General features: G+C 39.3%; 1 protein-coding gene across 1 annotated transcript in view; it reads left to right on the forward strand.

The window, feature by feature from the left end:
* The window catches only part of LOC122810253 (c-Maf inducing protein), a gene marked incomplete in the record, with an annotated part of 1,337,359 nt that overhangs the window by 512,842 nt on the left and 811,061 nt on the right, over window positions 1-13,456 (forward strand). The window contains 1 exon segment of the mRNA XM_044081790.1: window positions 3,157-3,318. Coding sequence (XP_043937725.1) covers window positions 3,157-3,318 — 162 coding nt within the window.

The raw sequence follows: 13,456 nt of genomic DNA on the forward strand, positions 1-13,456 counted from the left end.
ACATTTGTGCCAGATAGACAGCTGCTAATACAGCCCTAATTAACCTAAATTTGAGGTCATCAATGCTTGCACTAATTGGTGTGTGTTCTTTTTTTTTTTTTTTATTCCCCCTCCCTTTAGATATGAAAACTGCTTGCAGACTTTCAGAAATCATTAACTTTTAGCCTGTGTTGTATTGCCGTATTGTCAGCTTGTCTCCGTGGAAAGGTAAGAGAAAAGAGAAAAAAGGTAGTCCTCTTTTGCAGCCTGTAGGACTAGTTTTATTGCTTCAGGAAAAGTTTTCATTATATTCTGTGCTCTCATATTTACTTGTTTCCACTTAAAATTAGATTAAGCCCGGGGGTCTTAATCCATTTAAACAAAGTAAGATAAAACATATCAGCTCTACTTATATTCTGATCTGTCTACTTAAGTTAATAAGATTATAGATTATTAATTTAAATATGCTGTTGTCTAGCTTTTCTTCTTTTTTTTGCACAGTAATGCCAACATTTCTTAATACCAAAAAGAGAAAGGAAGAAGAAAAAAGGCATCTGTTTACTTTAATAGCTTTAGCACATACAAGAAAAACTAAAAATACTTTAGTGTAAAATATGCAGTTTATGCATGTGAAAAGTTTCATAGAACTATTTTTAAGAAAAGAGATTGTTTTACTTAACTTTTTCTTTCTTCCTCCACTCAAAGTCCTTCCACACATTAATGATATGAAGTGAGGCAAATGCTTTTCAGTTCCTAGTTTAACAAAGTGAACAAAACTCCACTCTTTCCACTTATTCTTGTACAGCCATGTTTCACAAATGTAATTGATGCTTTGCAGTCTCGCATACATTCAGTAATTTCTGTGTTGCTGGCCTTCTTCCTGTTCATCTCCATTTTCCAACTCCAGATTCCATTTCAGTTCTGCAGTGCTTCCAATTCTTCCGATTAACTCCTGTGCTTTTCTCTCTCTCTCAAGCATTTTCCATTGTAACAGTGGAAAGGATTTTACTGGTAAAGTCTCATCTTGTGTTTTATTATTAAAGAATGAGAAGCAGACTTCCCTTCTGCTTGATCAGTTATTTTTTTGCATTTCCTCCTTAGTTGTTCTTTGATCCTCGAGGAAAATAATTATTATGAAGATAGCTGGATATAGCCACTTGAATCTTACACCTGTCTCTCAACATTCCTTGAGTAGTGGTGGAAATGTATTTCTCTTTTCCCTGGTGTGTAATGAATAATCTTTTCCCACAGACACTTTTTTTTGTCTCCAGCTTTTAATAATTTGCCCTTTTGCCACAGTTTTTTTTAACATGCACTCTTTATGCTGGTAGGTTTGCATCTTTATTAAGGTCTTAGCTGTTTTTTCATTGCCTCATTTGGAGCATACACACAGTGTGTCCTTTCAGTTAACAGTTCCTGCTGTGGAATACCAATTCAGTTGCTTATTTGTGCCTCTAATTCTACTATTTTTAAAACATTTCTTCTTGCACTGTATGATAGTCAGCCAGCCTTTTCTTTATTTTGACCTTTAATTTTTTGCTTTTATCAGCTTATCTGAATATCTGTTTAAAGTTTCTTCCATTTCTTCCAGCATTTTATTTGAGTTGATGAACTCCCCCTGTGTTTCTTTATTTTATTCAGTTCTGAGCACAATTGACTTATTTTTTTCCTCTAGATTACTGGAAGCCATGTGTTGCACCAAAACTGGAACTTGAATTGCTGTTTGCTGAACTGCTGCAGGATTCTTCCAGTCAGTGTTTTCTCTTCACCTTTCCTGTTTGATTTTGTTTCAGGCACTTAGTTTCTTCTTTGCAGCCATCCAGACAGTGTACGTACTAGCCAACAACTGAATTTTACTCAAGTTGACAATATCACTGGCTTTTGTCTTTCAGTTTCTGTTTTCACACTGGGAGAGCTGAAGTTAAACATTGGCGTGCAGCCATCTTGGAAGTACATACTTTATCTTGAGGATGTTGATAAGATTATATATTTTCCAGGTTTCATAATTTAAATAGTAAGTCACAACAGAGAGCCAAGATCATTCTGGGTTTAGCCATGAAATGGTGGTGTTTTAGTAGTGGGTTTTTAATATGGACAGCACAGTGGTGCAACAGTAGCATTGTCGCCTCACAGCAAGAAGTTCTCTGGTTTGATTTTCTGTTGGAGTGCCTTCTGTGCGGAGTCTGCATGTCCACCATGTGTTCGTGTGTGTTTTTCTCCAGATGCTCCGGTTTCCTCCCACATTACAAAGACATAAATCTGGAGCGTTTCTCCCCGGGCCTACGCTGAAAATTGGCTTCATTCCAAGTCGGACTTTCCCGATAAACAAATGTAAAATAAATAAAATAAATAATATACATTTACCAGACTGCTGCTTCGTCAGGCAAGTACCATAACTTAATGCCATGTGGTGGTGGTTGTTTTTTTTTTTGCAGTTATGCAATTGGAGAACATTTTAGATTTTTTGCTTTATCTACTTAGTAAGGAGTAGAAAAGTCATAACTTGGTGTAATACATAGTGTGCACATATATTGTATATAACACACTGATACTGTTTAGCCCTCACTAAAAATATACATCTTACTCATTCTGGTAATATTTTCCAGTGATTTTTGAATTTTTTTTTCATCTTCAGCTGAAGTAACAAATGCCATATTCAATTAACTGGGGCACAATGCTGCGCATGGATTTTATTGAAAAAGTTTTATCAGTATATCACTCTGTAGCTGCAGTTCTGATTGCTTAGTTTCTGTGAATTAACATATAGTGCCTGCCAAGAGTCAAACCACAGTTTTAATTGGTAAAGCTGGTTTTATCCGTATAGAAATTATACCAGTGTGTATCAGTTTCTACTGCAGTTCTTACTGCAGTTTGTTTCCATTACAGAATACACCATGAATGCTAGTACTCCAACAGTAACTAGGCCATTAATTCTGTACTTGAATCTTTGTAATATTGCAAGACATTTGCACTTTTCCTTGTAGGTTAGCTTGTATTAAAATGTGTATGTGTTTTTAGCAAGTAATTTTCTAGAGCTGAAATGATCAAATGAAAATACTAGAATAGTTCTCTATTGCAATTCATCAATATGAATGTTTTACTTGGTTTGTAGTCTTAAAGAGCTCAGTTTTTACATAGTAAACTGATGTAACACTTAATATCATGTATCTTTCCTAGAAAAAGATTTACAAATATAAGAAAGTGCTCAGTAATCCAGGTCGCTGGGAGGTAATCCTGAAAGAGATTCGTACACTGGTGGACATGGCATTAACCTCTCCACTGCAAGATGATTCCATCCATCAGGCACCTCTAGAAATTGTCTCAAAGCTCCTTTCTGAGGTAAATTCTAAATACTTTCATTTACTGATATTGAAATATGAATAATTCAAGAGATAGTAGTGTCATTTCTGAGTTGGAGCACAGACTGAATAGCATTTTCTAGTATCTTTGTAAATGGTAGACTCAAATTTGTTTGAAAATTGGGTCGCCATCATTGTGACTTGCATTCACCAAAGATTGCATATCCACTGCAGCTGTCTACCAGGACTTTCAATGGAACAAGGTTTCTAGAGTGGCTGAAGAGTCTTATGTCAAAAGCTCACTTTGGGAATACTGTATTCTTTGCCTTTAAAAAGTCTACCCTTAACCCTTCTACTACTAACCAGAGAGGACTGTCCCTGATGTGCTGATCTTTTTTTGGCTATTTTTCTCCTTGTATGTAAATGCATATATCTTCAAAACCATTTTGCATTTATTTTTCTTGTTTCAAGGAATGCTGCTTGGTGTAGTTGTGCATAAAACCCTTACATTGCACTCCTACTGTCAAAGGCAAAAATGTAGCTGCGTCTTAACTTTCTATATAAAAGCACTTTTATTTAATTTTTTATGCTGCAACATATCAAGTAATAAAATATTACTTTCATACAGAAATACATATTCTTTTGGGCCTGAAGTTGCAGAAGCATTATATTCATCTTTGATAGCTTTATATTTGTAAGGCTGAAGAGAACTGATAACTATAGTTTTGTTTCTAATGATCATTTTGCAATTGTTCTAGTTTGCCCCATTCAAAAGGCCATTCTTGCTTGAGTTTCATTGTACCTACAGATGTCAATGTCTGTGTAGTACAAGATATTTTTAAATTTACAGGACAAGATCTTAAGATAGCCAGGCTTATACTGCACATTTACATGACTTAATGTCAGGGAAAGTAAACAGCAGAATATATGCATGTCTGTCTCAAATGCAATGTTTGTATTTTGTTTAAACATTTAAAGTGACATTTATCACTTTTTTCACATAAAGTGTTTTAGTTCTGATTTTATGAGAACACACCAGTGAGTCAATTCAGATATAAGTACTGAGTTCATAGTTTTGAGAAAAGTGTCAAATATGCATATAATTGTGAGCCAAATGGCAAAACACAGAGCTCTAAAATGGCTGTGTAATACTACTGGTAGTGGTAGTCACTGTAGGGGTGTGCTTCTGAAACTATTTAAAATATTCTAGCAAATTTCACTGACTAATATGTCCTAGCTCTTGGCTATAGCGTGCTTTTTTCTAGATTTTAATTCCAGGTTTAAAGACGTATACACAATATTATCTTATAGTACACTTCACCTCTACATACAGTTCTAAACTTGAAGGAGGACAGTCATGAAGCCACAGACAAAAATGTACATAATTAGGCAAATTATGTATAATTTTTATTTTTGATTACAATTTATTAAAATATATTCTGGCCATATACTGCACTCCCCACACTGAGTAGAAGTATCATACCAATCCAAAATGGAAACAAAAATGTAATGTAACTTGGCAGACTTTGGTAGTGAGATGCCTGTGATACATTATGTTATATATATGTATACATGGCCATAGGTTGGTTACCCTTTGTGATGTCTAAATAAAAATTTCAGAGGATAGCATAATTTTGATCAGATGCAAATTCCAGCTAACACTACCATTCTAACCATTTGACATTTGGTATCGGCACATTGTCTTCCTCAGCATTTGGAGTTTTGGTGATGCCAGGTTTGACAGCACAAATGTGTTGCTTTGTGTGGGGAAATGTGTGGAATTTTTCTTCTGTTATAAGGACATCTCCGTCGATATGTTTTGGAGATGTCTTATATTCTTTGCACTGAGTAGAAGTCATATGCCCAGCCTAGAAGATCCTAAGTAGAATGCAGTAGGAGCAGTAGTATAACACATTGTGTCTTGAATAAGAGTAAAGTAGACATGAAGTGATACTTTTGTGTATGGCAGCCCCACACACACACACACACCTTTGAGATTTCCCAAAAACTTGTAGGGAATGACAACAAAGTGTTTGAGTGCAAAATGCACCGAAGATGTCCGTGCAGTCCAGTGTTGAAGTTGATTTTACAACACTATCCACACAGTACATAATGTTGTTGATGCCATGCCCCAATTAAAGTGTTTTGTTTGATAAAATATGTGGAATTTTTACTTATGTAACGACAAGTCAATAAAGATATATTCTGGACATGTACTTTATTCCTTGCAGTAAGGTAAGGTTATACATTCACCCATGATATACTATGGCAAAATGCCTATTAAATCCTGCATTTGTTAGCTATGAACAGAAGGTGATATATCAGTCCCCTTTGAGAATTCTTGATTTACAAAATATTTCAGGAAATAACATGATGCTCAGATAGTAATGGGAACTATCTTTTGGAACTTTAGTGTTGCTTATTGCTAAATTTGTCCCCATACAGTTTTGCTGATGCTAGATTTACAATAACAACAATTCTGCTTTTATGAAATTTATAATGGTTTTACTTTAAAAGCAAAGAATACTGTATTCCCAAAATAAGCTTTTGACATATCCTGGACATGTGCTGCTTTCCACACCTTGCTCAGGTCCCATCCCACATAGGAGCCAATACTACTGCTGTATTCCACTGGTGGCAGTAAAATGGCTGTGCATGCCTGTGAGAGGCATACTCTCAAACTGTTTGAGAGATCTTCATAAACATTTCAGAGAATTTTCCTTATACATTCTGACAGACAGTATACCAGACTGGATTTCATTGCAGTTCAGTGCGAAGTTTGACCAGAACATATTATCCCTAATTGCACACAGATTATTTTCCTTTGACATTTTAGCAATAACAGAAACATTGCCATTTTTGGAGTAAGATGTGTATAATTTTTTTCATTTTTTAATAACTCAATAAAGATATAGCTGGTACTTCTTTAAAGACTATATGACACAGGTATTCAAACTGCTTGGTGCTAGAGATCTTCAGGTTTCCTGGTCCCTCCCTCAGCTTATGTCATGTTACCGAAGTTGTTATCCTGTTCTTCATTACTGTGTTCAGGTTCAGTCACTTGTGCTGTTATAGCTATGTTTTTTTAATTTTAGTTGACAGTTCATTCCTTCGCCAGTTCTTTTTGTTCTTTTATCTGTTATGAAAAACAAGGAGCTCAGGATAGCCCAGTTTTCTTTCTACCTGTCCTTTCTCACTTTTTGTTTTTAATTTTAATTCCCTCTCTCCTCACTTCTGTCTTTTGACATACATACCCAAGACCCCTCTGTGTGTGTGTCTCTCTCCATTTGGTACCCTTTGAAACCATTCTTTAGGCTGTGTACCTTTGGTGAGCAGATAACATGCATTGACAGGAACTCCTGTTGCCCTTTTGCTTTACTGAGAAGTATAGCTCCTCAAATGTGCTTCATGTGTACCGGCTTTAGTAGTAGCGCCACATAAAAGAGGTACCACAAGAAGCTAACAGTGTCTTTGATGAAAGAGGCTGTCTTAGCCAAAAGACCATTCTGAAGGATTGCTCCAGCTCAGAGGATGGTCTTATCCACCTCTAGCTGGTTTACCCACCCCCCCGAGACAGAACAGGTAAAAGGAACAGTTATTGATGACCGTAAAGCAAGTGTAGATCATATGTGAAAGTTAGAATGCATGCTATTGAATCCCATTTTTCCATCTGCTCTGTGAAGGAGTACTAGGAAATCTTTGCAGAAGCTCACCACTTCAATCCCTCCTACAGTCCCTAATGTACAGCACTGTAAATTTAATTCTGGTACTAATAGTAAAAAATGCCTGCCACTCCAAGTGGCAACTTTAGGGTATCCTTCTCCAGTCATACACTGCATTGACCGAGTACTAATGTCTTCTCAGATTTAGTACATCATCTCAACTGAGCCAGCATAGATAGCAGCAGCTATTCACTTTGCAGCACCATATGTACAGAGTCTTTACCCAAGACAAGCATTTCCCACTTACTCTGCATTGATGCCCTTGCCTGTAGTACTACCATTGTCTGTGGCCCATAGACTTGATATTGATGACTTGTGGTGCAGATGCCACAGTATTCTCCTTCACAGGCCTCATCAGAACTTACACTAGCAAAGTTGGTGTCTGCATGACCCATACCTTACACCATATATTTACATCAGTGGACCAACTGCTAACATAGTAGGTGCACTCACAGTTCCAGCCATGTTTACCCATGCTAATGGACTTGAGGAACTTATATAGGCCAGGCCACTGGCATCCCCAGAAGCCTTCTGAGGCCACAAAAAGGTATTCCTCCTTTTCTGAATATTCAGCACTCTTCCTTAAATGACCCTGCAAGGCTTCCATAAGTCACATCATATTAACTGCCTTTTTTAGTCCCTGTTTACAGAGTTATTTTATTTTATTTGCTTTTATTTATTTATTTACTCTGTTTTGTAAGTTACCCTTAGTAGACGTAGTCCATTTTTAGGGAAGACCTGGGGACTACAAAGCAACATAAGACAGAAAAAGAAATACACAGTCATTAAGTGATAAAGTAGAGAAACAGCTAAGCATATGCATAGTGAATATTTACACAAGACATTTATGTAGGGTGAAACCAAAGTGGCTGGGGACAACCAGGACTTGGTAACCCCAGTGCTAATGAAATCAGGTTTTTCATCTATCCATTGATTGGGCAGTATGATCAGAGAACTCTTAGCTAAATCCAATTGTTTTTGCACACTATGCACCTGTCGGCCAAAGAGTGTAAGAATGTTTAGTAAATCTGGAATCTGTGTAAATTTCCTCAACTCTGTCTCAGACGACAATGAACTATCGAGAAAACTTGATGAATTTCCAGTTTAGTCTCTCTGATAGAATGCTCCACATGGTAGGGGAGTTACCAGTTGAACTGCAAAAAGAGGAACTTGCATGTCTCAAATAATTTACAAATAAGTTGAAGGTACAGCAAAACACATTGCACTAAGTCAGCACTATTGGCTCAGGTTATCTGATTAAACAGAAGACACTAAGACAGTCTGCTCCGGCTTCCTGTTCTAGTATAACTGCATTAGGAAGCAACTAAAAGACATGTAAGAAAATAAAACCTTCACAACTATAGATGTTTCATTTCAACCCCACCAGCAGCCTTTTATTAAGAAACAGATGAGATACTGCCAAGTGTATTTAAGGCAGATTAAGGGGCCTGTATCACTTTCCAAAGTGATCACCAGCTGAAAGGAAAACATTCCTCTGATCCCCAGAAAGTTAAAATCAGGCTTAGGATGGACAGTGAAGTTCCTGCATCAATCCTCAACTCTACCACCTGGAGGCAGCCACGAGGTAGTTATTCCTTCACTAAAACTGGTCTTCCAAGATCATGCAGAACAAGTGGGTAAGTGACACAATGTCCAGAGGTTACAGAATTCTTTCATAAACAAGTCCCCAATAGTAAATTCCCTAATGGATAGTATGGCACCATGGCACAGAGGATTAAAGCCCTGACTGTAACCAAGATGACCAAGGTTTGATTAGTGAACCTAGCACTAGAGGAACCAAGTAGGAAGAAGGAAGAGTGAAAGTGCATGGCCCACTCACCTTTCCCAGGGAGTGGTGAATGTTGCACTTGATATTGGAGCACATTGGGTAGGTGTGATTTCCGTGGTAGAGTCAGATGTAGCCACCTGCTGTATTTTGGGGAGGCTGCTTGAAGAGAACACCCTTTGTGGATGTGAGGGGATGCCCTTTGTGGTCAGCCCATAGCACATCCCCACCTCTGCACTAGTGACGAGTGCATGCAGGGTGGTGAGGGTCTCCATAAAAGAAAAATCCTCAACTATCACTGATGGTTGTCTAAATGATATCCCCACCCCATTAATGGGAAATGAATGTATAAACTGACATGGAGGGGGCTGGAGCAAAGTGAACCAAAAAAAAGTTTCTGTTGGATGCCTTGCCTCATCAAAGAAAGAAAACAGGGCTGAAGAGTTAAGTGTCCTGCAAACCAGAGCTATTCAACCATTCAACCTTACTTCTCAGTATTCCTTTTCTTGCCTAAAAAGACAAAGGACCACACACTCCTGCTGGATCTCAGTGCCCTAAATCACTGTAGTAAAAGAAATATTTTGAAAGGTCTTATTGCAAGCAGTCAATGACCTGACTAAAATCATTGTTGCAGTATTCTGAACATGTGTGTTTTCATCCACTGATGTACAAACGGGATACCAAAGCTTTACCTTCCTGACTGCATATGTCTGCATGACTTTGGGTCATATGCATCAAGGTACATAGGCAGATATACACTCAAGTTCCTCAGGCTATCTTGCCACCAGCCAAAATGCAGAGCATGCATCTGTCAGACTGATCTACATTAGGTCATTGGTACTGTTACTTCTCTTGTTTGATTTTCAGATAAATGCCCTGTTCGGGAACCTTCCTTTTTTTGTATTTTGGACTGTTTTAAAACTTTTGTTAGAAGTAATCTTAGAGAAGTAAGCATGAGTGCAGTAGGCAGATTTCATACAAGGACTTGCACAGTAAGTGCCTTTTCTGATTAGGCCCAGAACATGTCTGGAAATCCTGCTCTATTTACCAGTCATTCATTTAAAAAACCCTTGGGTTGAGGTTTTCCTCACTTAACACATTCCTTGAGATGCAGTGTCTGAAACTCCTGACCCAAGGAAAAATGGCAGAATCTCCAGCACCCGACATTGCCCTTCTACCAAAGAATAAACTCAAGAGACCCTGAGATGATTCACAGTCTAATATTTCTGAGTTGGAAGTACCTACTGAGGTAGCAGAACCAACGGTATGTCAGATATCCTCTGAGGTGCCTGCTGCCAAGATCCTGCTTGAGTTCGGTGGATACCTCAGAGGAACTATACTTAATCATTTTGGAGGGACCAAATTAAGTCCCCCAAATCCTAGTTCAAGAAGCAGTTCCAGGTACTCTGATTGAAGCTGACTTCAGAACTTGTGAGACTTGTTCAGGCAGTCATCATGCCTAAAAAGAAGAAACAACAAGCTAGGTGTATGACCTCACTTACAGCTTCTGTGGAAAAAGAATGGATTAACCTCTGCCAGGGCTAATTTAAAGCTATTATGGCCCTGAAGCCACATCCTTTTGTGACCCAGCTGCATCAGGCTCCACTAGTATCCAAGATTAATCTTCCTTCGAGGATGAGCAAGATGTAGACTCTGATCATTCTCTGGATTACTCCTCACAAATGCATTCTTCAGCTCAGCTGTCTTTGGATGAAGGTGATGCCCTTTCTCCAAATATTCTTATTAAAGAGGCCTTTTTTGGAGAAACTGTTCAAAACATGATGAAGCATTTCTAATGACAGTTAACACAAATCTCTGATGTACAAAAGAGATACAGTAGCCCCTGTGGAATTGGCCACTATAGCTTCTTCTCCAACCCCCCCCCCCCCCCCCCAGTTCTGGAGGCATACCAGGATGTCTTCCATTCAACATCTTCAGCTTCTGCTTCTCGGCCACTAGAACCTAAAAGACCAGACAAGTTCTATAAGGTACCCGATGACCTTAAATACCAGTGCAAGAATCCGGTTACTAACCCTGCTGCAGTCTCTCTTTCTTTGGATAAGCCATCTAAGCTGCTCCCCATTGCTAATGCCATTCCCACTGACAAGGATAGTAGGTGTGTGGATAGGTGGGGAAAGAAGATTTGCACTTTCTCCATGCTAGCCTTCAGAGATATTAACTACCAGGCACAAATGACCAAGCATTTGCTCTCTGTATTACTGTCTTTGCCAAAGGTTATGTTAGACCTACAGTCAGCAGATTCTAAGCAACAAATGCAGTTCTTTCTGTCTCAAGCTACACAATTAGCCAGACACAGCATACAATACAATTATGATGCTGTGGATACCTTCTCCAGGGCTGCTTTTACAGGTTCAGTCATCAGACAGTATGCATGACTGCACATTCATCCCATCCCTGAGGGCTTAGTGTAAAATACTATATTTGCCCTTAGATAAGGATCTCTTGTTTGGGTCACAGGCTGCCGGTCTCTCTAAAGTTCTGCAAAAGCAAGCAAGACTTTGAAATACTGTAGATATTCAGTCCCTAGATACCATAGAAATTACCCAGCCAAGTCTATTTCTTTTGTTAAGAGGGTTCCTGGGTCCACTCACAAAGAAAGAAAAACACCCAAGAAAAATATTTCCTGATAAACCTTATTGGGAATCTCCAAAAGAGAGGCCTCCATTTGGAAGCAAAAACCTGTGACTGCATTCCCAACTTACCCTCTCCTCAGCCCGTCTACTCCTCTATCCAAACGAATTCTCTGTCTCTCCCTTTTTGGAAAATGGTAACTACAAACAAGTGGGTTCTGATTGTAATCAAAGAAGGCTATGTCATGAATTGGGAAAGCATTCCATCCCTAAAGGGCCTCTTTTCCACCTCTCAACCAGCTTCTGTTTTTCGACACTATTATTCAGGACTTACTAGGTCACAGTACCATAAAAGGTGCCAAATCCTTTCAAGGGAAAAGGTTTCTATTGCAGAACCTTTCTAGTACCAAGGAAGGAAGGACATTAGAGACCCATTCTGGATCTCTGTATCTGTCCCTCTTCTACACACTTTACTAAGAGTCCTTTCTTTCAAAATGCCCTCTCTTACCACCCTCCTCCCCTTCATTCTCCCTCATACCTAGACCTAAAAGACGGCTACCATCACATTCCTATTCAACCTTCATGCAGGAAATTCCTCAAATTCATCTTTTGACTCTTGCATTTTCAGTTTACTGCTTTGCCTTTTAGTTTTTCCACAGCACCAAGAGTCTTTGCAAAGTGTATAACTGCATTTTTGGCTTACTGCAGGCACGCAGAATTCATATTTTCCCTTGCTTAGATAGACTCTTCGATCCAAGCCTCTCCATGGACAGCGTTCTTGAGCATGTATATTACACAGTATATCTCTTGTTTGTACTGGGATACACAATCAGTTTCAAAAAATCCCATCTCACCCACTAAGGACCTAGTGTTTCTGGGTTGTAGACTAGACACATTCATAAGGCATGCTTTTCTTCCTCAAGAACAGCTTCACAGTCTGGCCAGCTTCTTCCAACACCTCCAGTTATTCCCACACTAGACAGCAAGGGAGAACCTCAGGGCTTTGGGTTTCATAGCAGTTACCATCCCAGTGCTTCATCTGACCAGACTACACATGAGGAAAATTCAATAGTACCTGTAATCTGTGTGGTCCCAACATTCTCAACTCCAGGATACCTTGATTTACCCTCCTACCTTGCTTCAAAAAGGAGGTGATCTGGTGGGAGAAGCAGGTCACACTCAGCTTGTGTCTTTTTTTCTCCACAGCCCCTCCTACCCAAGTTCTCCACACAGATGCCTCGGACAGAGCATGGGGCACACTGACAGGATCTCATGAAGTGCATAGGAAGTGGCATACTCCACTTCTGAAACATCATATCAACTTGAAAGAAAAGAACTCTTGTGTAAGCTCTGCAGATCTTCTCCCACCTGTGAAAACCAGGCATGCTCTTGGTGTGCACCAACCACACCATGGATATGTGGTACTTAAACAGGGGGGGGCACAAGTTCTTATCCACTGTGCAGGCTAGCACAGGAGGCATGGTACCTACGTACTCATATGAACATGACTTTGATAGCTACATACATTCTCTCCTAGGAGAATATGCTGGTGGACTCCTTAAACAGGTCCCTGGAGGACCCTCATGAGTTGACACCAAACAGGTCTTCAGAACAATCAGACACCAGTGGGGCACACCACAAAGAGACATTTTTGCTTCTCCAGTAAACCACCAACTTCCTCATTCTGCATTGGATTCCTTCTCCCTTAGTCTGGCAGACAGATACTTTCTCTTTCCTGTGATCAGGGAGGTTTCTCTATGCCTCCCACCTACCCCTGCCACTGCTTCTAGGAACCTTTATAAAAGCCCAAAGTGAAGCTCCAACACTTTTATTTCAGAAATGCAACACTGGTTTCTCCTCCTGACCCACCTGTCCTGACCCACCTGTCCAAGGGGAACCACTGGAAGATACTGGTCACACAACAAGGTCTGCTTCTCCATCCCAATCCAGCCTCTCTGTGGATAAGGTTCTGATTCCTAAAAGGCACCTCTTCTCTGAGGAGGTGGCTGAGGTCTTACAGGAAGTCAGGAAACTACTACCAGAAAACCATACACAGCTAAGTGGAAAAGATTCTGTTTG

The sequence above is a fragment of the Protopterus annectens genome, chromosome 8.part1, assembly GCF_019279795.1.
Source record: "Protopterus annectens isolate FY-2018-M chromosome 8.part1, PAN1.0, whole genome shotgun sequence".
Lineage (NCBI taxonomy): Eukaryota > Metazoa > Chordata > Ceratodontiformes > Protopteridae > Protopterus > Protopterus annectens.